Source organism: Myotis yumanensis, unplaced genomic scaffold, assembly GCF_028538775.1.
Source record: "Myotis yumanensis isolate MYYU_CA2020_CCGP unplaced genomic scaffold, mMyoYum1.0.hap1 SCAF_4, whole genome shotgun sequence".
Classification (NCBI taxonomy): Eukaryota; Metazoa; Chordata; class Mammalia; order Chiroptera; family Vespertilionidae; genus Myotis; species Myotis yumanensis.
This window is the reverse complement of record NW_027223755.1, coordinates 30,260,466-30,286,096: the sequence shown is the minus strand read 5'-3', so window position 1 is coordinate 30,286,096 and position 25,631 is coordinate 30,260,466. Positions and strand designations below refer to the sequence as shown.

At 37.6% G+C, this 25,631-nt stretch overlaps 1 protein-coding gene and 1 pseudogene across 4 annotated transcripts in view; both read left to right on the top strand.

The window, feature by feature from the left end:
- PDE4D (phosphodiesterase 4D) overlaps window positions 1–25,631 on the top strand; it is a 1,237,087-nt gene that overhangs the window by 440,063 nt on the left and 771,393 nt on the right. Inside the window, exon 1 of one of the 4 annotated variants that reach the window (XM_070412008.1) lies at window positions 19,105–19,574. The exons of the other annotated variants lie outside the window; for them this stretch is intronic. Within the exon in view, the coding sequence (XP_070268109.1) occupies window positions 19,120–19,574 (455 nt within the window). The 5' untranslated portion in view covers window positions 19,105–19,119. Of the gene's footprint in view, window positions 1–19,104; window positions 19,575–25,631 lie in introns of those variants that run through there. 4 annotated transcript variants of the gene reach the window in all.
- LOC139009707 (U2 spliceosomal RNA) lies at window positions 3,396–3,528 on the top strand (annotated as a pseudogene).

The window sequence follows — 25,631 nt, the reverse complement described above, 5'->3', positions numbered from 1 at the left end:
TATACTGGAAAACACAGTTGGATACACAGTATTTTTACCTTCAGAAATTTCATGACAAGTTGTACAAAATGAGACATGCATACTCACATTAAAATTTAAATGATAATTTAAGAGGCAGCACAGGCAGTCTATGATTAAGTGTCATATGAATAGTATGAACAATAAGTGATATGAGTTTATAAAGACCAAAGAAGTCACTGTGGAAAAACTTGTAATTGATTTGTTTTGGATTGAATTATGAATGAGTTAGAGTAGGATCAGTGGAGGCTGTTCCAAGCTGGGGGCAGAGGGTGGTTCAAAATTGATTTGAATGCATGAAACTAGGAATTAGCTTGTCATCTTTGGGAGGTGGCGGGGAACTGTAAAGGAGTTCCTGACCATATTGTGCAGATCCTTGATTGGCAGGTTAAGACATTTGGACTTCGTTCTGAGAATGGTGAAGAATCATGGATGGTTTTCTACAGGGAAGTAGAAGGACAAGGACAATATGTTAGAATGATTACTCTGATAAAAATGTGCACGATTTCTTGAAATTAGAGAGAGATGAGAAAGGAAGAAAGCAGTTTGAAAACTGGTTCTTAAACTTTAATGTGCTTAAGAACCCACCAAGGTAGCTTGTTAAAATTGCAGATTCCTGGATCTTACCCCAAAGTTCTGATTAAGTCTGGAGAGGGCCCTTAATCTTCATTTTAACAAATGATTCTGATTTAAGTGGTTTTCCGACCACTTTTTGGATGATACTAAATTAGAAATCTATCACAACAATCTAGGAGTGAAGTGGTGAAGGTTTGTACTATAATATTGGAAATAGGAAGGAAAAATAAGTGATGACTGTAGAAGATATAGTTAAGGAAGAGTTGATAAGACTCAGAAATGTTTAGATATAAGAAATGAAAGAGAAGAAATAGTCTAAGCTGTTATCAATGTATTTAATTCAACATACTTGGTAATTTTTGTTTATACAAGTTCATGTCCTAGTCAATTAATTCACTTAAAAAAGAGTCAGCACAAAAAGATAATGGCCAAATGTGAACTAAGGATAAAATACAATAAGAAATAATGGACATGATTATACATGTAGATAAAAAAGAAATACAGGAAAAATCCACCACTTTGTATTATATTTAAATATATTCTAATGATTATTTTCTGCATCATGGATTGAACTAATTCTTAGTCAAGGTTCCTGAATTAATTTTTGAAAATAGATGTAGACTTTTTATTTTTATTGTTGAAACTATTACAGAGGTCTGTCAGTTTTTTCCTCCCTTGACCTCCTCTATGGATTATACAAATCTTCCCCATTTAGCTAAAAGAACAACTGTAGGGAATATATAAGAATAACTGTAGTTATGGTTGTCCTACATTCTAAACTTGGGAAAATAATTCTAAGTACGAATAATCCATCCTGAACTTAAAGATACACAGAACACATTGGTGGTTGCCATAGGTAAGGGGTGGTTCAGCAAGCGAAATTGGTATAGATGATCAAAAGGTACAAATTTTCAATTTTAAAATAAATAAGTCCTGGGGATGTAATGTACAGCATGGTGACTAAAGTTAATAATATCATATTGTATGTCTGAAAGTTGCTAAGAGATTGAATCTTAAAAGTCCTTACCACAAAAAAAAACATTGTAACCAAATGTAGTGATGAATATTAACTGAACTTATAGTGGTCATCATTTCATAATATGTACATGTTATGCTGCATACCTGAAACTAATATAATGATTTTTATCTCAATTACAAATAATAATAGTTTTCATTTCCTAGAGACCTGTCAGACTATGAACCCCAATTCTTGGTTTGGACAATGTAGTTACTGTATTTACAGTTCATAGTGAGTAAAGCACATAAACATGGACCATATTGTAGGTAGTTTCCAGAACAAACCCAGAAGAAAATCTTGAGAAGGTTTTTACGTTTAGGTTCTAGCTTATTCATTAAGCTATCAGAAATGGCACTGATGAAAGATAGGAGTAAAATTAAATTTTAAGTAGAAATTATAATAATTACCAGAATTGTTTCAGTTTTGTGTTGATGCAAATTTTGGAGTCATGGTGCTTCCACTGAAACAGTAACCAATAATCAAAAACAACATTTTCAAAAGTAAGTCCATCTTTCCTTTAAAAAAATGTTTATTTTCTTTATTTCATACCTTCCTTTACACACATGAACAAATTATTTGGCCTTTTAGTTAATATCATCTAAGTATGTTTATAGATTACCTTCAGAGTTAGTATGAGGTATAATGTGGCATGAGGAACTGGAAATGTTTCTTTCACATGGATATGGCCTAAAAGTACATAATTTCATAAATTTCAAAGTTGTTAGTTTCACCAACAGAAAGAAAAAAAATAAAGAAAGCAAGAACTTTGAAAAGTTAAAATATTGTAACTAAGTTTGTTTCAGTGAAGTGTAAGTAATAATTATATTCTTTAACGCTTTACAAGGTTGTTTGGTTTGAAGGTGGGAAGGCTTTGATCTTTTAAAAGGGATGGGGGAAGTCCAGTAAAGAAGGAGGACCTGGGAGAAGTTTTAGCTCAGGGGAAAAGGGTGTAGCAAGGAAAGTCCGAGGACAAAAAGCGAGCAGTGTCTTCATTTGCGCTGGGCAGCTGGGAGTTGTGAGAAGAATAGCTCTTCCTTTGGGGTCAGCCTAAGTCAGAAATATGCCCTGGATTTCACACAGCCTCTCATCTGCTCGGTCTCTTCTGGGCTAACTTGGAAGCTACCGAAATCATCTTCGGGGGCCTGCCTCACTATTGCCCAATCACAACAGGGAGTATTTCCTCATAGAGAGAATGTTAGAAATGGTGGTTTGTTAGCGACATAACTTTTCATCTAGTATTTTTAAAATATTAATAATCATCAAACTGTTTCTATAAAGAATCAGTAGATATAAGTGGGTAAAGGCAATACAGTTGCAATACAAATAAACAATACAATAATTAATACATAATGATACAAGAATAAACTGTGTTTCACGTACTCACACCTGTAAAGCTACTTTTGTCCACCCCTCTATTTTAGATTTTGTAGGATATACAGTCTCTGTCATAGCCACTCAATTCTACCATTGCAGCATGGGAGCTTTCATAGACAATAAGTAAATGACCAGATGTGGCTGTGCCCCAATAAAACTTGGTTTACAAAAACAGGTGATAAGCTGGATGTGTGTTGTAGCCATAGTTTGCCGATCTCTGTTTTATTGCAATATATGGTGTTTTTATTATGGATTAATAGGCTGGTCTAGAAAAATACCACTTTTCCTGTCTAATGAGCTAGCTAGTTTATCTAGCATAGTTTCCCTAAAGAAATAGATTCCAAATTAAAAACAGATAGGAACCTGACAAATACTAGATCTGTAAATTCCTTTAAAAACGTAAAAGAGAATCGCTTCTCGGCCTTTTGGCTAAGATCAAGTGTAGTAAAAACGTAAAAGAAGTAGATAAATAAGGGGCAGAATTTGGGTTGCAATATTTTCTAGTTGTGTAACATTTTGGCCCATGGTTTAGGACACCTCTTTCTCATCCATGAAGTAGGACTAATAATACCGACCTGATCAAAAGGCCCGGCTATCAATTCCTGAGTATAAATGAAGTGCCTATTTAGAACAACGTGTCAGTAGGTCCCCAGTAAATGTTAGTTTTCTTCCTTGTTCTCCATATGCCAAAAAACACACACAGAGCAGAAATAAAAATAGAAACAAAGCAGAGCAATAGGCAAAAGTAGTTTCAGTTTTAAGGTATAGCAGGTATTTTCTCACTAAAATACTCATTGCTGACTTAAAGGCACAGTCCTATTACTACTTGGGTGTAGCTCATAATTTTTAAGTGTTCAGCACCTAACATGATACTGTGATGGGTTTGGTTTCTTTACTTTCCTCATTTCCTAAATTATCTATAAATTATATGTATTGTATGTGCATATATATGCATATATACATATGTAAAATAATGTATATATGTGTGTATAGTCATGTATATATGTATTGCTTATGTGCCAGACACTATGCTGAGCATTTTGCATCTATTACCTCATTTAATCCTAACAGTAACTTTGCAAAGTTGGTTCTATTATTATCCCGGTGTTATAGATGAAACCGGACACTTGATGTAGCTTACGTATGGTTACACATCTAAAGTCTCAGAGCTGGAACTGAAACTCAGGGCTTTCTGGTGGCCTGCCCATTTTCTTAACAATGATGATGAATGACTTACTTTTTAAAATAAAAATATTATTTCAATGCAATAAGATTATTGGTTTGGCCATTTTGACTGAATGCCTTCATCATTTATGGGTTACTTGACCAACGTCAAAGAACTGAGTTAATAAGTCCAATGCATGGTTTATAATTGATCAATTAGTCCACATCTTTGAACCTGCATGGTGGCCATTGCCCATAAATCTAGATCTACATTTGCTTTACTCCCCAAAGCTTTCTGAACAATTCATTGTGTTCAGAAGATGATATTTCCATTATTTATGCATGAAGAAAATATGCTGTTTTCCATGCACCAAGCCAGAGGTGGGCAGTGGGGAGAGAAATTACTCAGCCTTAGTAATAGAGGCCATAATTTTTCCATTTATTTTAAAATGACGGTGTCATGCTGAGGAAAATAATGGTTCAGTTCCTTCTTCTCCTCCCTCCAAATACTATGTCAAAACTACATTGTTTAAAATAAATAAAATCCCATGTCATTGGGAAGATAGAGTAAGCAAGCAAACATTTTAAAAATATTAATAACATGTTGGAGAGCCTGCCTGTAATTATGAATTGCATTTTTTCTTCTCCTGGTTCTTAGTTTCTTCTACTCCATTTTTACAATCTATCAAAAGAAATAGTATCTTTTCTCCAAATGTTAATTCATTATTTCATTTGTTTTGCATTCACAATGAAAGGGAATAACTGGATTGCAATTCGAGTTAGCTTGTGAGTGTGCTCCACAGGGAAGGAACATGCATTCCTTGAGGACAGATTAGGAAACTAGTCTTCCCTCAATACCAGGAGCCTCTTGGAAGTCTTGTTTACTTCAGGTCTTAAGAGTCATTTGTGATACTGCTGAGAAATAATACATTAGTTATCACTTGAGAAAAGGCCATTTCATTTAATAAATTGAACTTATTCATCTTACAATTAATATCAGCCATAGCTACAGTAGGCTCTGAATTTGGTGGTCTTGGATAATTATCTAAGAGTATCTTCAGACCCCTTGGCGACTAATAAATTAAATTTGAACAGTCAGTCCTAGAATGGCTTTATTCCTGCAAAGTGGGAGCAATTTCCCCTTCCCTTATCTGTTGTAGGTTTCTATTTTGGGAACCTGAGAGTTGGGTGCCTGCTGGAGTTTCTTTCACTGTGTTTCCCACACTTAATTGCTTTTTGATTCAAGGAGATAAAGGAGGGAGAAAGCAATAAAAAGGAAATGTGAGTGTGTGTGTGTGCATGTGTGTGTGTGTGAGTGCATATGGAATTGTGCAGTATTTTGTACAAGATCCTGAGTAAAGACAAACCTGGGTTTAAATTTATAATCTCATTTAATCATCATCATCATCATCATAGCAACAATACAGTAGCAGCAAATTCTACTGAGTGCATAAAATGACAGGCCTTGGATTAAATGCTTGAATTACATTATTTAATTCTTACAAAATTCTATCGTGTTTATTTTGTCACTGTTGTATTTCACAGATGAGGAAACTAGGCTTAGCAAAGTTTCAAAACTCATCCCCAAATCACACAACTTTGGGAGATTCAAATTAATTGATTCCTTTACATATCCTATTAACCATATGTTCTATTTTATTTATGAGGAAATTGGACATGAGAATAGAGGGTAAGGTCCTGGGACTTCAGAGAGGCAGCAGGGAACACTGGTTTAGAACAAGAGCCCTGCAAGCCGCAGTATGAATTGTAACCCTGGCTTTACCCATGATATATTTGTGACCTTGGATAAGTTACTACTTTCTATGTGTCTCAGTTTCCTTATATGTACAGTGGGGATCATAAATTAAATCCTGAAAAGCAGTCAGAACTACAGTTGGCTCATAGTAAACTACAAAAGTGTTAGTTGTCACTGAAATTTAGGTCTTCTGCCCTTTATTGTCTTACTAGAGGCCCAGTGCATGGAATTCGTGCATGGGAGGGGGGTCCCTCAGCCCAACCTGCACCCTCTCCATTCCAAGACCCCTAAGGGGATGTCCGACTGCCGGTTTAGGCCCGATACCACATCGGGCCTAAACCGGCAGTAAGACATCCCTCTCATAAGCTGGGACTGCTGGCTCCTAACCACTCACCTGCCTGCCTGCCTGATCACCCCTAACCACTCTGCCTGCTAGCCTGGTCTCCCTAACTGTCCTCCCCTGCTGGCCTGGTCACCTCTAACCACCTCTGCCTCGGCCCCCGCCACTGTGGCTTTGTCTGGAGGGAAGTCTGGAAGGATGTCTGGTCTACTTAGCATATTACCCTTTATTAGTATAGATAATTTTACCTCTTAGAGCAGTTAGACATTAAGTGAGTGTCCTGATTTGCGATGCATCACATTTTTTATACACCAAAACAGTTTGGAGAATGAGAAGATAGAACATCTTTTTCTCGGTCCCATCCATCTTTTATTTTAAACTATTTTAATTCTGCTTTCTTTTCTGCTATCTCTACTTCTTGATCTTTAGGCAACTATCCAGAGTTCTTATTGGTTGTTACCAATTCCTGCTGTAATGTTTGCTGATTGCTAAAATGATAGATGATGAGGAACATTATATTTTAATGGTAGATATTTGAACTATTAAAGTCCTTCCGGATTCTAAGAAGGAAACTTTCTGGAAATGAAGATATATGGGGTAAATACAGGGTGTCCCCAAAAATGTATACACATACTTTGAATAATTATAAAGGCAGTGTTTACTAAAATACATTTCATTTTCAGCTGATAGCTGTTAAAATGCTTATGCCTTTTTGCGGGGACTGTGTATTTATGAATATATGTGTGTTGAGAAAGAACAAATCATAGAGAAAGAATAGGGTAGATTCACTTTGCATTGGGAGCTACACATACCTTTTCACAAAAACGTTTACCCAAATTCAGTGTTAATTTAAAAGCTAAACTTTGAAATGAGGATCAATTGTATTCTAAAGAAATTTGCAATTATTTTTAGCTCAGAACTCTATTTGGATTCCCCATATTTTTTATGCTGCCACAGTTTTAAGAGTTTGTCTAGGGACTTAATTTGGGGAGCTTACAAATACAGAGTGTTTACAAATGGCCTGCAGCTTTCTCTTCTGCAGATGGAATATTTGTTCCACATGCCCACTGCCTGTTCCTACCCTGCTCAGTTTTATCTGTTCTGCTGGTCATAATGTGGATTCATTGCCTGTGGATGTTTATGTTTTTATTATACTATATTCATTATATACAAAATAATCTTTGTAGTGTATACGTTATAGAACATATTATTTATGAACCACAATCTTATCAACACATTGCATCTACCTGTGAGCTTCTTCCTTCACCTATTGACCATCTTTCATTCCCTGCTTACCAAATAACAACCTAAATTTTGTGAATTTTGTAACAATCGATTTTTTTAAACTTCATAAAATGTCACATATCTATGTATCCTCTAAAACCTTGCAACTTAAGTGTGGTCTGAAGACCTGTAGTTTTGGGGTCACATGGAAGCTTATTAGACATACAGAACCTCAGCCCTGCCGCCCCCACCCCCCCCCGCCCCACCACCCCGTCTACTGAACCAGAATCTGCATTTCAGTAAAATCCCCTAGAGATTCATATGCACATTAGGTGGGTGAGCTCTGCTCCAAATATATTATTATTATTTTTTACTTTATTGTTATTGTTGACAGAATTAGAGACGTCCCCATTGCCCCTAGCCCCCTTCCTTCTGGCCCTCATCAGGCCTAAACCAGCCATCAGCAAATTGTTGTCTGTGTCAATGGGCTATGCATATGTGTTTTTTGGCTAATCCCTTCTCTTTCTTTCATCCATTCTCCCTTCTCCCCTCCCCTCTAACAGCTGTCAGTCTGTTCCATTTATCTGTGCCTCTTTTTTTGTTTATGAGTTTATTTTAGTTCATTAGATTTATTTTCTTATTTGTTTCTTGTTTTTTTAGCCCAATAGGATGGTATAATGTTTGTCATCTGCCTGTTGCTTCATTAACTCAACAAGGCATTTCTAAGATTGCTCCAAGTTGCCTAGCATAGTTGTTCATGGCTGCATGATATATTTGTGTGAATATCCCAGAATCTATCTTTTCTTTTATTGTTAAACATTGAGATTATATCCAGCTTTTTGTTATAATGCACAATCCTGCTATAAACATTCAGGTACATGTTTCCTGATGTGTGTGTAAGAAGGTCTCTATGTCAAATACCCAGGAGTGAAATTGTGAAGGATAATGCATGTCAATAGTCACCTTTACCACGTAATGAAAATTTTTTTCCCACGAGCAGTGTATGAGTTCCCATTCATCTACATCAGAGGTGGGGAACATCCGGCCTGCAGGCTGAAATCATTTGGTCTGGCCCTGCCAAGGCATTAGGGGTGAGCTAATTAAATGTTTGACCAAATATAACAGGCTAATTTTTAAATTGATAATTTTGTATGGCCTGAGAATGATGTTATGAATATCCAAATGGCCTTTGGCAGAAAAAGGATCCCTACCCCTGATCTACATCTTTACCAACACATGGTATCATCAGGATTCTTATTTTTTTGCCAACCTAGCAGACATTACATGCCCTCTCTATGGTCTGTACTTGCATTTCCCTGATTACTAATGAGATTGATTAATTATTCTTGTCACCATTCTGGTTTCCTCTTCTTTGAAATGCCTTTTTTGTGTGTATTTTGCCTATTTTCCACTGTTTTTTCTTAATGATTTATAGGTGTACTTATTTTTTTAAAATAGCCCTTTGAGAGTTACATGTGTTGCAACATTTTCTCCCAGTTTATGACTTCTCTCACTTTTAATGATCACTGTTGATGAATGGAAGTTCTAAATGTTAAAGTACTTTATCAGTCTTTTCTTTCCCTGTTAGTGCCTTTTGTAAGTTTTTTAAAAATATATTTTATATATATATATTGGTTTTTTTACAGAGAGGAAGGGAGAGGGATAGAGAGTTAGAAACATCGATGAGAGATAAACATCGATCAGCTGCCTTCTGCACACCTCCTACTGGGGATGTGCCCGCAACCAAGGTACATGCCCTTGACCGGAATCGAACCTGGGACCTTTAGGTTTGCAGGCTGACGCTCTATCCACTGAGCCAAACCAGTTAGGGCGCCTTTTGTAAGTTTTAAAAAAGAAATTCTCCCTTGTACAAATATCACAATAGCACTCAGCAATATTTCCTTCAAAATATTTAAATACATGCTTTCGCTTTTAAATAATACAACTAGAACTGAGTTCTGTTTTTATGTGATGTGGGAGTCAAGATTTATTTTTTACCCTATGGCTAACTGATAGTCCCAGCACCATTAATTGAATAATTGTTCCTTTCCCAATAGGGGGCAATGTCATCTCTCTAAAATGTCAAGTTTTCACATATTATAGAGGTATATATTTGGGGTCTTTAATCTGCTTCATTGAACATTTTATGCATCCTGTGCTAATACTTTACTGTTTTCATTACTACAAACTTATAAACATTAATAATTGGGAAAGTACCCTCACCTATTTGGTTTTTTTAATATAATTTATTGATTTTTTTACAGAGACGAAGGGAGAGGGATAGAGAGTTAGAAACATCGATGAGAGAGAAACATTGATCAGCTGCCTCCTGCACACCCCCTACTGGGGATGTGCCTGCAACCAAGGTACATGCCCTTGACTGGAATCGAACCTGGGACCTTTCAGTCCGCAGGCCGACACTCTATCCACTGAGCCAAACCAGTTAGGGCTATTTGTTCTTTTTTATATAAAATTTTTCTAAGCATCTAAAGTTTCTTAAAATATCCTGTTGGAATTTTGATGAGAATATCATTGAATCTAAGAGATCATTTTATGAAAAATTTATTCTTCATCATATTGATTATTTCTATTCATGAAAATAGTATCTCTACTTATTTAGGTCTTTTAAAAAAGTAATTTAAAGTTTAAAATTTTTCTCCATAGAGCTCTTAGATACCTTTTATTATGTCTCTTCCTAAGAATATATGTATGTGCATATATGTGTGTGTGGATATGTATGACATCTATGAGTTTCTGGTAAATGGAAGAGCAATTGATTCTTGTAAATTAGCACTGTCTAGGATCTATAGTTTACTTTGATTAGAAGTATTAATAATGAGCATTTGCATATTATCCATTGAAAAGGGTATTTCTAATATTTAACTAATATTTTTTCAGTTCTCTAATTCTATGTTAAACCAACCCATTCACTGATATTATTAATCAACTCATCCACTGACATTTTAATTTCAAAAGATCTATGTTTCGTTTCTCCCTTCATCATCCAGGCAAGATCACAGGTTTTGGACTCAATGTGGCCAAGGATCAAATCCAGGCTTTGACAATGAACAAGCACCCAACCTTAGGCAAATAACTGTTTATCTTAGCTTTCACTTCTGTGTATGCAAAATGGAGTTAATGCTAAAAAAAAAAAACAACCCTCTATTTTAAGGGTTTTTTTTTTTTTTTTTACAATATTCAACTCTATTTAATAGGAACTTTATAAAATGATAAATATTACCTTAAATTTACATTTTCTTAAGTGAATGAAAAATGCATACATTTTGCTATACCAAGGTCTACCATGTTACTTTTCAGCATCTCAAAGTGTAAGATTAAGTCTTATTCACATTCTGAATCTAAAGATTTTTAACTATTTTTTGGCCTTTGATAGTTAGGCCTAATTTCATAAAAACAGACTACTTCTTATAAACTATTTTGCATCTTTGAAATTGAGAGTGTGGTTTCAAGGTATACTAAGTTTTTAAATTTAATTATCAAACACTAGAAGTTTAGCATCCTCTCTTAAAAGTCAGCTGGAAAGTTTGACAGATGGACATTTAGCACCCCAGTAATCATCCTTCAAGTTCCAAGAATCAGCCCAGCTGGCATGACTCAGTGGTTGAGTGTTGATCTATGAACCAGGAGGTTACCATTTGATTCCCAGTCAGGGCCTATGCCAGTGTGGGGCATGCAGGAGGCAGCCAATCGATGATGGTCTCTCATCATTGATGTTTCTATCTCTCTCCCTCTCCTTTCCTTTCTGAAATCAATAAAAAAATATATATTTTTTAAATTTCCAAGAATCAGTCACTTTGAAAGTTCTTCAAAATCCCTTCAGAGGAATTTGATAATATCTACTCATTTTAAGTGTATTACTCCTGTCTGATTGGTCACAATTTTGTAGTTATTTCAATGATAAAACAATATACATCTTAAGTACTTATGAATATATTGTTGCCTTATAATAAAATATAGAAGTATAATATTTCAACCTGAAAGAAATATTTTCTTCACTTGGAGTAAATCTTTGTCTCCAGGCATATTTTCATTTTTCTTTACATACAGAATACCTTATCTTTTCAGTGAAGCATTATACTATAGTCTTTTGAAGAAATTTTAAGTTCATTAGGCATCTACATATAATATATTTAAGTTTAGAATTCAACTATGTGTACTCTCTATGAATACAGTAACAAATTCAAACTCCTTACCATGGCCATCTTGGCTCTCCTTTATCTTTCTTTGTTTCCAAATATAGCCTCCACTTTACTTCACCCCAGGCCACTGGTAGGCTTGGTATCCCTCAAATATAACTAGCTAATGCTATACCAGTGTCTTTGTACTTGCCTTTTCCATAGCCTAAAATGCTGGCTCATTCCCTTATTTCCTTCAGGTTTCTTGTCATATGCTATCCTATCAAAGAAGCCTTCTTTGACCACCCTATACTCCTAAACATCATACTTTTCTTTTTTTATTATTCATTTTTATTTTATCTATCTATTTATTTATTATATTGATTAAGGTATTACAAATAGTAGTAAATATGTCTCCTTTTTTCCCCCCATTGACTTCCTCCCAGTTTCCACTACCCCCCCCTCCCCCGTACTTGCCCTCACCCCCCCCCCATCATGCTTTTCTTAATTCACTTTATAATTCTTAGCTACATCTAACATATTTATACATTTACTAGAGGCCCGATGCACAAAGATTTGTGCAAGAATGGGCCTTCCTTCCCCTGGTTGCCGGCACTGCCTTCACTCCAGCCGGAGCAATCTTTCTGCCTTCACTCTGTTCTGGAGCTGCCTTTCCACCTTCCCATGCTGACCAGAGGCCCAGAGTAGCTGGGGTGGTGTGGAATGCCTGCGTCGTCGCCATGGTGATGACACAAGTGTCCGCCCCACCCCCGGCTGCTCAGCGCCTGTGTATGCAAATTAACCCACCATCTTTGTTGGGTTAATTTGAATACTCACTCCTGATTGGCTGGTGGGCGTCACAAAGGTACAGTCAATTTGCATCTTTCTATTTTATTAGTGTAGATTTGGGTGTATATTTTCTCTCTTCTAATTAGAACAGGAGAGCCAGAGCATTTCAGTTGTATTCCTTTTTTTCCTCCAGAATTAAGTGGTTGGCATACATTAAGTGTTCAATAATATTTGAATGAATTAACCAATGTTGAGACAATCAGGTGAACAGGCATTTTCTATGTAGAGTTAAGGTCACATAGTCTATATTCAACACCTGCAGGAGACTGGCACAGTCCTTTCAGTCTCTGTTAAAAGACTCATTATGATTTTCAAAATGTTAAAGTGGAAATAAAGAAGTGCACTGTTGTAAGGATTAAATAAAATAATGTAGAAAAAATGTTCAGCAGAATGCCAAAAGTTGAATGTTCAATAAATGCAGTAAACATACTTCCATCTAAATTCATCCTTTCCCTCTTTTCTTCTGTCACAACAGAATTGTTGGTTTTTGTTTAGATAAGGACAAATCCTTCCATCTATATCTTAGAGTTCAATCCACCCTCTCCTTCTCAAGGGCAGCACACTATCTATAATTCTCCTTTTTCTTCTCATATCCTTCACTTCTGCTGTCTTTGCACCCTACCTTACTTAAAACATGATCCACCCAGAAGGGGGCTCTTTTGGTAATTTACCCATTGTCACCATACTGTGCTGAGGAATCACTTCATATGAGGTGATTATCATTATCAGGTGATAGCATACTTTCCCATTTGTCCTTCTCACAGATTTACAGGATACTTGCCATTTTCTGAATGTCCAACAACCCATCTATCAGGTGGGATTTTTTTTGGTGCCAATTTATTCCCAAAATGCCTTTACCCTTTGATGCACCCCAAGACACACAGCCAAGCATATATCTTAATCCAAAATGATATTAGCTAATTTCAACTTGTACTTGAGCTCTTGGCCTCAGTTTAGATGCCACTCTCTTTATGAAGTCTCACTGAGGCTTAAGAATTGAATGTTTTTCCTGTGTTTACAATAGCAGAAAATACACATCTCTACCAACACCATCTCTCTCTCTCTCTCTCTCTCTCTCTCTCTCTGAATTATAATTGATTATGTTTTATTTATGTTTATTTTCCTTTCAACACACTAAGCTCACTGAGGACAAGTTCTTTTTCATGTTTCTCAATGAAATACCAAAGTCTTCATGGAAATTGACATATAAATAGTGATTTTCAACCTTTTTTTATCTCATAGCACACATAAAATAATTACTAAAATTCTGTGGCACACCAAAAAATATAGTCTTTGCCTATCTGACAAAAATAAATAAATATAATTTTGATTTATTCACATAGGATGGCTATTGTTGTGGTGGCTATTGCCATTTTTTTTTTATTTTAAAATCTAAGGAAAAACAGGTCAGTGCCCTTTACTAAATAGTCAGGTATTGCAAGTTTTAAAAATTCTTTCAGCACACCAGTTGAAAATCGCTGATATAGTATATAAGCAATATTTTCTAACTTGAATTGATGAGTGGAGTCATTAGAAAGCTTCAGAATTGGTCTCTGGCAGTAACCAAACCCATAGTGCCAAACAACCAGTTGCTGCTGAATTTACATCAGTGTGCTAGTCAAAGGCAAATATGTTCAAATGCATCAATTCTTAGTTTAACATTTGTTGCTTTCCGCTGTTTCTTTTATATTAGAGAAAAAATGCTGAAAAAAATGACCTAGTATATTGGAAACAATTTAGTATTGGTGTTTATTGTGGTAAGATTGACAATATTACCTAACATATGTATCTTTTTTTACAACTTTATGACCCCTTCATATATCTTAAGTGAAAACCCTTAGCCTGTTTCTACAAATGTTGAAGACCTGCATGAAATATAAGGCTTTTTATGCATCCTTTGGCTATTTCTAACTAGGCAGCAATTTGGCCTTGTGTAAGACAATATCTGACAATGAAACAACTTCATATTGATTGGTTAGCATCAAATTGATGCATCCTGACATATAAGATAACACGTGTGTGTTTGAATATACAAAAGAAAGTTTCACTTAAATCTTCCTCCCATCACCAAATTAGAAATGGACCCTTAGTTATCATAACTTATCATTAGATTCTGTGTTGTGGTTTAAAATGGTGCTTGCTCTCTCTTAGCTTTAAACTGACATCATGTCTGCCAGAACTCTCTATCGTTATTGACAGGAATGTTCTTCCTTGTTAATTGCCCAGCGGTACATTGAGAGATTGATTGGATCACCAGGGCAAATTTGAAATGCGTTGGCAGAAAAGAGTGGTGGTGCTGGTATATGATCATCTCTGTCTCACGCTAATGGCACCAATTAACTGCTTACTTCGGTTTGTTCAGGGAAAATGCACTGATTATTTACCTAAAATTGTCACTTTTTATCCAGTTGTGCTGATGGTGAGTAGGGAAAACTTTCAAGGATGCCCCATATGAACCCAATACTTCATAAGAAGCCTTTCAACTATGCCCATAAAACACCAACATCTATAGTCAATCAATGGGGGAAAAATAGATAATTTATTTAACATGTAAGCATGAAAAAACAACGGGTCAAAAATTATTAAGTGGAAGACTGAGAGTGCTCAAATTTTTATAGTACAAAATTTTCTTTGATCATTAAAGGAACTAGAGTAATAGTTCAAGTGTATATTTTCATAAGACCTGGCCTCTTGAACTGTTTTTTTCCCCCCAGAAAATATTTGAGTCAAAATTCAACTGAGAGCACCTAGAGTGTTTTTGCAACCACATAATGAGGGAGTAGGTCTGAATCTGTGGTTATTGACATAGTGACATTACATAAGGAATTTTTTTCAATGCTGCTGCTTGGGTCCTCCCCCGCAGAAATACTGATTTCATTTGTCTAGGCCCGGCAATGATTTTAAACTTCAGTCTGAATCAGAATCACCTTGTGAAACCAGTCCAAACCCTATCCTACCCTATCCTATCTAAAGGTCTTTACATTCTAGACTTGTTTTCCAGGTGATTCTGATAACATCAGAAGTTGAAATCACTGGTCGAGGGTTCAGCATCAGAAGTTTTCAAAGTTCTCTTGGGGATACTCCCTAGGCCAGTGGTGGCGAACCTATGACACGCGTGTCAGAAGTGACAAGCAAACTCATATTTTTGGTTGATTTTTCTTTGTTAAATGGCATTTAAATATATAAAATAAATATCAAAAATATAAGTCTTTGTTTTACTATGGTTGCAAATATCAAAAAATTTCTATATGTGACACGGCACCAGAGTTAAGTTAGGGTTTTTCAAAATGCTGACACGCCGAGCTCAAAAGGTTCACCATTACTGCCCTAGGTGCATCAGAAACCACTGCTTAAAATGATGTTTAAGGTTCTTACACATCTGGCAGGAATAATTAAAACTGGTAACTATTTTTAAACATGTGTGGTGTAAAAGGTATTGTACTAAGTATTGCTTCATTGTTATAATCACAACACTCTGTGAAGTAGGCAATAATAATACTACTTTGCATGAAGGGGAGTAATTTACCTAAGGTCATATGAATTGGAAGTGGTAGATTGGAACCCAAGCTATCTTACCTCAAAAGTCACATAATAAATGACTAATATCAATATTCTTTTGGAACTATAAAAGAAATTGAAAACTCTTAATGTTGAGAACATGATAGAAATAATCAAATGATTTGCTTATATTTAAAAATGCACCTATATGCACACCTATGTTCATAACAGTATGATTTACAATAGTTAAGCTCTGGAAACAGCTCAAGTGTCGATGAGTAGATGAGTGGGTAAAAAAAAAAAAAAAAAAGCTGTGCTACATTTACACCACGGAATACTATACAACTGTAAAATAAAAAAGAATGATCTCTTACCATTTGAGACAGCATAGATGGTCCTGGAGAGTGTTATGAAATAAGCCAGTCAGAGAAAGATAAGTCTCACGTGATCTCCCTCATATGTAGAATCTAATGAACAAAATAAACTGATGAACAAAGTAGGTCCAGAGACATAGAAGCATGGAACAGACTGACAAAGCTCAGAAGGAAGGCAGGGGTAGGGGTGGCAGTTGAGGGTGAGAGATTAACAGGGGAATTTATATGCATATATGAATAGCCCATGAGCACAGACAATGGTGTGGTGGAGGCCTGGGAGGGGAGGGTGCAGGGTGGAGGGGGTCAATGGGGAAGAAAAGGGGACATATGTAATACTTTCAATAATAAAGATAAAAATTTTTAAAAATGCAAATGACTTGTAATTATATCATAAAAACAAAAGCATCTTTTTAAAATAGATGGAAATTATTGGAAAAATAAAGTGTTCATGAATTAAAAGGAAGGAGAGAACTGACAGTGAGAAGGAGGTTTGGTTTGAATTGTTCTATTTATTCGGGGAAAAAAGATCAGACAGTGCTTATACTGTTAGTGTTTGAGAAGTGAAAAGAGTTTCAGATAGAGGTATTTTTTCATCATTATATTGAGGGGAAAGGTGCAAGCATTTCAGAGGACAGAAGAAATTTGTATACTTCTTTAAAATGGTTCCAAATGTTAATAATACAATGAATTAAAAAAGATTTTTAAAAAGCAGTTTACACTGTATAACACTTCCTTTTCTCTTTTTTCATGTTTGGAAAGATAGCAGCTCAATGCCTTTGTAGGCATGAAAAATGCTCTGGCCTCTGCCATTAGTCACCCTTGTGTCTGTGAAGGGGAACATGCCTTAGTCAAGTATGTGTTCAGTCCTATACTGACAGAATTGTGCTTGGGAGACTGCTTTGTTCCTCTCAAGACATGGCCTTTTTCAGGTTTTGTTCATGGGCCACAAATTTCAGTGGAGTTCCACTACTGAAATTTGGAGAAAAGGATGTTTTCTACCATAAAAAGAAAGAAACCCATGAACAGATGCCAAGGGTGTTTTTGCATAATATTAGATGTAATTGCTCCCACTTAGAGGAGACACTTGTGCATTTCATGGACTGTTCTTACTAATGAACAAAGTGAACATTTATTTCCAATGATGTTATTTGCAGAATGGTATCGATACTGAGCACTCACTCTATTAAGAGCATTGGCTTTCTAGCACTCTGGAGAGTTCGAGAGGTGGTTCCTGATTCTTGTACTCTAGTGTGCATTATATGATGTACATAAAATGTACTTACCCAATTATCTTAACATCGAGTGTGCGCAAAGAATAGAATAATTACACTGCCAACAAGCTATTGAGAGTCCGAAATGTATATATATTTCAAATAATAAAAGGTACAGTGGCAACTCCCACAAAGTCTAATTCTAGAATTATTTTTAACAGTGAGTAAGTGACATTTGATCTTTTTTCAGTGTGGTAATAAAAAAGATACAGGAAAAATCTGTATATGTATTGTGCTGAAATTCTCTGGGCTCCTAAAATACATTCAACATTGAGGGAAAATACTAATAAAAGAAGGCAAATAAAAATTAAATTTGGATTTTAGCATCAAATACGACTCTACTTTCTGTGGAATAATGATGGTACAACATGTTTTGAAACACTTTGGTAATTGAGCTGTGTTCTTCTGCCGGGAGTGGAAGAAAGGCAAAATTGCAGGAAGGCACTGACAGTAGAAACCACTGAAGATAACTAGATGTTTGTGATAGAAAAGGTGCCTTAATCTTAACCGTGACCAGCTGGCTCAAGCCTGGTGAAGGCTCTCCTTGATTTCCAGCTAGGACCACTCCTGGGGACCTTAATCACAGAAGCTGCGAAAGGATATACTAGCTGAAGGAAAATCCTCTACAAGAAACGTTGGGCGGCCCCCCCTATTATGGGAAAGATCAGCACAACATTTAATTCTATGTCAGGGCAAGAGACCAGACTAATCCTGATATTGGATCTTCACCAAGATCCAATTTTTCATCGCTGCGCACACACTCCATTCCGGGCAACTTTGCCAGGTGACATCTCTTATCTTTGGAAGCCCCAGCATGGGGCTCATCATCAACAAGCTCTGAAAACCTGCCAGGGACCACCAAACTGCATTTCTCCAAGAGGACGGAGGCCAGCGCAGGTGAAGAGGAAACCTCGGGGGGGGGGGGGGCGAGAGGGGGCAGAGGGGAGGGAGGCAGGGGCAAGGCGGGGGTGGTGGGGGGAGGATCAGGAGGACAGGTCTGACTCCTGACTGGCTGCGGCGGTTTTGGAGAAAGTCACAGCTGCAGCTCGCCAGTAGGGAGCTGTCCAACTTTTCAGCAGCTCCGGGATCAGTGTTCTGGTGCCTCGGACAGAGGCGACGGCTGCCGGGGCCGCAGCTGCTGAGGCTTCTCCATCCCCAGCTGCTAACAATTCCTGCTCTTCGCGGCGCCCAGAGGAAGAAAGGGAAGAAGAAAAGGAGGAAGGTGGGACCCGCCTTTGGTGAAGCCGGGCGCCGCACGCCCTACTCTTGGTGACTTGCAGAGCCCTGGAGCGTGTCCCTGCCACAACCGGTGCGGAGGGAGCCCCGCCGCCTTCTGCGACCCCTCCCGCTTGCAGAGCCCCCTCTCGGTCGCCGGGAGCGTCTCGTGGCTTCAAGTAGGAAGCTGAGCCGAGCCTCCGCACGGCTCAGAAGCAGCGGCGGCGGCAGCAGCAAAGGGAGGCGCTCGGGCGGGCCAGCGCGGTGGACCCGGCTGGGCAGCAGGGCGCGACGCCGCGAGCCAGGATGGAGGCAGAGGGTAGTAGCGTGCCTGCCCGGGCGGGCAAAGGCGAGGGCAGCGACGGCGCCGGCGGGGCCACGCTCAAAGCCCCCAAGCACCTCTGGAGGCACGAGCATCACCATCAGTACCCTCTCCGGCAGCCCCAGGTCCGCCTCCTGCACCCCCATCATCACCTGCCGCCACCTCCACCACCGCCCTCGCCCCAGCCCCAGCCCCAGTGCCCACTGCAGCCGCCGCCGCCCCCCTTGCCGCCGCCCCCGCCGCCGCCCGGGTCAGCTCGTGGTCGCTACGCCTCGAGCGTGGCCACCGGCCGCGTCCGGCATCGTGGCTATTCGGACACCGAGCGCTACCTGTACTGTGGAGCCATGGACCGCACCTCCTACGCCGTGGAAACCGGCCACCGGCCCGGCCTGAAGAAATCCAGGATGTCCTGGCCCTCGTCGTTCCAGGGACTCAGACGGTGAGTGGAGAGCGTCCCCTCCCCCAGCCAGGCAAGGGGTCACCTCCCCAGTTCTCAGATTCTCCTCGGTGGTCTGTTTATCGCCAGCAATCCTGGACCTAGGGTCACATTCTATTCTGGAAATTGGGGAGGGCGAGCAGGGGCGTGTCTGTCCTTGTTAGAGAGGATAGTGTTCAGGTGTGTGTGAGAGATCCTGAAAGTGGAGCGAGCTTAAATGGTGTGTGTGTGTGTGTGTGTGTGTGTGTGTGTGAGTGAGAGTGAGAGAGAGAGAGAGAGAGAGAGAGAGAGAGAGAGAGAGAGACTGAGCGAGTCCCAGTATCTATACCACCCACCACCCCCTTCCCCACCCACTCCCATTCCGCTCTGGGAGTGGGACTAAACAGGCGAATTCAGTTTGCTCTGGGGGAGGAGGAAGAAAAACGGGGGGGGGGGGGGGACAGGTTGAGCCAGAGAAATACTCCGTAATCTGTACATCCCCCCAGAGGCGGTTTGGCGGGGCAGAACTGATTGGGGTGGGGGGTGGGGTATGGTTGAGACACCGTGATCCCAGGATTACAGCCTAAAAACCCGAGAACAACTACTAGAGTTTCTCTTTGTCAAGTCAGGAAGTAAATTGAACAGCAAAAGGGGAGAACAAACACGTGGGTGACTTGGAGAGTTTGGCGCAAAATGTTCAGCATCCTTACGAGAAGGAAGGAAGGAGGCTGGAAGGGAAGGAACCAGGACGCGGGGGGAGTTACACCGTGTCGGTGTGCGGTGTGTGGTGTGTGTGGAGTCTCTCTCTGCAAAGTCCCAGCAAGAAAGCACCTCCTTGCAGCCGGCAAGACGCAGAGATTTGATCACAGTGATTTCTCCTTCATGTAAAGTGCTCCGGAAGACGGGCCCAGGCAGCGGCTTGTCACCCCGGAGTGTATAGATGCTGACGGCTCCTTTTCCAAGAACATGAGTGTAAAGCAGCAATCACAGCTGCAGATTCTTACTCCGGCATGGAGGTGGAAGTTGGGCCCGCATTAGGTCCCTTTCCTGGAAACCCAGATCCTCCAAACCCAAGAATCCCCTCCCCCACACAAGTGCTTGAGCGCACAGCGTGTGCGCCTGAACTCCCCCGGGGCCCCCCCTCCCCCCCCTCCCCCCCCCCCCACCCCCCGCCCCAACACACACACAGATTTCAGGAGCCGCTGATCTTGGTATGCCTAATGGCAAAGTAGAGCTGTCATCATCTAAGCTTAGATGTGGGCAAGCATTGATGGGATACATGTTCAAGTCGTATATTTGGATGATGGGTACTTGTAAATAGTAGATGAGGGCTGGGTGTGGAAGCAAGAAAACCTTGTGCTGAGATTGTCCACCTCTAATTGATAGTAGGTTGGATTTATCATAAAATCTTAATAGTATTCAAATGTGCTTCTTTCTTTTTCTTTCTTTCTTTCTTTCTTTCTTTCTTTCTTTCTTTCTTTCTTTCTTTCTTTCTTTTTCCTTTCTTATATGAGCATGTCTCTGTGTGTGTGTGTTGCAGACACTCTGGTCAAAGGAAAGCTATCCAAATAGAATATCCCAACCCTGATGTACACACATGATCCTCACATCCTTTGCCTTTCTCATACCCCTACTTACTGGACACTTTTTGTGCTGATGTCATTGTATCTGTTAGATACAAAGAATGATAACTGTAGTTAATATCAATTCAGATTAATTGAAGATTGGTGTGATTTGCAGGCATTCACAAATTAATATGCAAGTTTCATTTTTACAACCCATAGTGCTAACACCCACATCCAGTTTTAGCCTTTCTTTTGAAGAGATGGGTTGAGTATCATGCATGTGGGTCTGATGGTGGAAAAAAGGCAAGCGTGACACTTTGTATATTTGACCTATTAATAGAAAACTTTTGTAAAACTGAACCCTTAATGAACATTAAGTAAGAACAAGAGTTCTAGCTTAATCTGTGGGTTGATTTACTTTGTAGTCTCTTAATTAAGTTCATACTTTAATGAAATAGAGTATGTCTAGAAGGGTGGAGGGGAAAATAAGCTAATTGGAATAAAGGTATCGCATCATTGATTTGAAATTATTTTTTTGCTGTGAGCTCCACACTGATTAATTGTTTCATTTGAAATTTGTTAGTTGAATGGTTCATAGAAAACTAAGATGTATAGTATTTACATATAGCTTCTACTGTGGCTCATCTAATAAGTCGTAGTCATTTCATATAAGTATACTTGGAATTAAAATTTGTTACATCATTTATGTATTTCCCAAACACTCCTACAATGCACGTCAAGCTTTTCCTTAAGAGGGGTGCTTTTGCAAGTAAATGTATTTTTTCAAGGAGGACATGCATATTTCTTTTATTCTTTAAAGAGAATAGTAGCAATGCTTTAAGATTATATATTTTAAAAAACCCATTGCATTTACTAACTTATTTGAAATCATCAGCAACACTGAGATGAGATGGTATTATCTCCATTTTACAGATAAGAACACTGACCCCTAGAGAATGGGAGTCACTTGCTCAGTAGCACATCAACTATGAGGGCCAGAGCTAAGACTGAAAGCCAGGTCTCCGGCTCAACAAAGGCAGCGGGTGTTCCTAAAATAATTGTGTGCAGAGCCTGGGCATGTTGACAGCATCAAGAAATATATAAAACCAAGCATGAAGCTTATATTGATTGATGCTACAGGACATGAAATCCAAACAAACAAAAAATGAGATGTGGTTTAAATCCATTTTTTAAAAGAATGACAGATAGCCTAGGTTCTGGATGTAATGAGAGACTTTAACTTTTATTTTTAACTTTTGAAATCCTAGCTGTTACACTAGTGTTAATGATCACCATGGAAGCAAACCAGTGCATTTGCTGAATTTTTACAATGCATATAATAATAAACATAAAACAGTGTTCAGAAAATTAAAGCAAATCAAAACACTGCAGTTTGTTTTCAGTGATCTTCTAAAACTAAAGATGTGAGACATGACAAAGTATATGTGTATGTGTGCACATGTGTGCCATTATCCAAAAAGGCTTAACTTGTCTGCCAAGTTAATGTCTTAAAACAAAAACAAAGAACAACAACAACAAAAACACATGGATGGATAGATGAATGAGTCCCTGTGGATTATCAAGAAAAAATATGTCTTTAAAAAGGCTATTTTTAGCATGTATAGTAGCATTTCCAGATATTATTATCTTAACTGAAATGTTAAGAATTAGTTACAGTATGGGAAGCAGTGGGAAAGAGGTATACTTGATTTAATTTAAAAAATCTGCATAGAAAGAGATAACCCTCAGACATTTCATAGTCAGTTCTTTTGATTCCATAAAAATGTAGGTATGTTAAATAAATTTTGTATTAAATTAAATCTAACAAGATAGATTTATCTTTTAATCTCAACATAGAAGAAATTTGAAATAATAAAATTATCAGGGGAATGAGCCTCTATGTTACCAAGAGAACCAAATGAAGTATTTCAAAAAGTTAAAACACCATTTAAAAATATATATCAAATTAGTCATTTTAAATGATAGTTCCTCAAAATGTTACAACAATTTTACTGAACTGATAAATGATTTTTTACTTCTTTTTATACAACACAATATTTTCTTTATCAGTACTGTGCTTTTATAAATCTGTAGGAGCTATATATTTTCTTTTTTAATTTTTTTATTGATTAAGTTATTACATATGTGTCCTTATCCCCACGTTACCCCCTATCCCCACCACTCATGCCCTCACCCCCCTGTTGTCTGTCCATTGGTTATGCCTATACGCTTGCATGTAAGTCCTTTGGTTGCTCTCTCCCCCTTACCCCCACCCTCCCCTACCTTCCCTTTAAGGTTTGACGGTCTGATCGATGCTTCTCTGTCTCTGGATCTGTTTTTGTTCATCAGTTTATGTTGTTCATTATATTCCACAAATGAGTGAGATCATATGGTGTTTATCTTTCTCTGACTGGCTTATTTCACTTAGCATAATGCTCTCCAATTCCATCCATGCTGTTGCAAATGGTAGATGTTCCTTCCTTTTTACTGCAGCGTAGTATTCCATTGTGTAGATGTACCATACAAACTGCAGTTTTTTAATCCACTCATCTACTGATGGGCATTTAGGCTGTTTCCAAATCTTAGCTATGGTGAATTGTGCTGCTATGAACATAGGAGTGCATATATCCTTTCTGATTGGTGTTTCTAGTTTCTTGGGATATATTCCTAGAAGTGGGATCACTAAATTAATTATCAACATCACTAATTATATGGAAATGCAAATATAACTGTTAGAATGACTATTATCAAAAAGACAAAAAAAATAATGTTAGTGAAGAAAAGGAAATCCTTGTGTGCTGTTGGTGTGAATATAAAATGTGGAAAACGGTATATGGGTTCCTAAAAAAATAAAAAAATAGAACTACCATATGACCCAACAATTCTACTTCTGGGTATTTATCCAAAGAAAATTGAAAACATTAACTTTTAAAAATATATGCACACATACCCCATGTTCATTGCAGCATTATTTACAATAGCCAAGATATGGAAACAACCTCAGTATCTATTATGAATGAATGCATAAAGAAAATGGTATTATAATGGAATTTTATTCAGTCATAAAAAATAAAATCTTGGCATTTGTGACAACATGGATGAACATAGAGGGTATTATGCTAAGTGAAATATATTAGAAAAATATGATTTTGCTTACACATGGAATTTAAAATACAGAGAGACTAGTAGTTGTTAGAGATGGAGCGGGGGAGGTGGAGAAATGGTTGAACTGTTCTTTGTTGTTTTTTACTTTTGATAAATTGAAAAATAAACAAGTGTAGCTTGGAAATTTAAATATCATAGGTGATTCTTTGGATACTATAAAGACATTCTAGATGGCATAGTTGTAAATATCAAGAAGGCAACATTGATGTATTTTAGAAGGAACAATAGCTAAAAACTATAATTTCACTCAGTATAAATATCATGCATATTATAAAATATTTATTTGACATTCACTTTTTAAGTACATTAGCCTAAAATATTAAATGAAATATTATATTGCAATATGTAAATACTAAAAATAATTCAGATTTTTACTTTTCTACTCTGGGTGATAAAAAATATTTCTCCATTGTTTTCCATTTATTTATTTTTGCTTAATCCCTTCACCTTTTTCACCTATCCCCACAACCCCCCTTCACTCTGACAACTGTCAGTCTGTTCTCTGTATCTATGAGTCTGTTTTTATTTTGTTGGTTAGTTTATTTTGTTCATTAGATCTCACATAAGTGAAATCATATGGATCTTGTTTTCTCTGACTGTCTTACTTTATTTAGCATAATGCTCTCTATGTTTTTCATTGATTTTATCAGTTTTCAGTGTATTTTTTTTCATTACTAGATGCAGTGATAATCTAAGTTCATGATGCAAAATTTGAATTTCACATTGCCAAAAATAACTGATTGAAAAGTTGGTTATTTAAATTGTCCTCATCAGTGAATACTTTGTATTTTAGGAAACAGCACCTTAATAAAATATTGGATAACTGGCAGAAGGTTGACATCTTTAAATTTTAATAAATAAGGCCATTAAGAATACTTAAAAAGCAAAAATGTTTGGCAAAATTTATATATTTCATATTTTCTATATATTGCCAAAACAGTGGTAGACTTAAAAAATACTGATTACAACATTTTTGTGTGTTCTGATACTTTTGTGTATCAGAAGAAATATGTAATGGCTCTATCACCTTCTTATATTTTTGATTCTGAAATTATGTACATCCCATGTTTCATGGGGGTGGAAAATGTTGGGAGGGAGGAGGTGGAAGGGAAAGAGAGATGAGACCTATGCACCAAGCATGGAATATACATAAATCCTTCTTTCCTTTTCATTGGACCATCTTGGTTTAGTTGTCCCTGTTAGAGCAGTAACAGGGAAATAGATAACCAACAATGTCCACAAGACATATTTTTATAAGACCATGTGAACACTATGGGTCTTAGATTGAAGCTAACCTAAGCCACCTTTTACACTTGAAGAAACATATATCTTGAGGGGCTAATTTATTTAA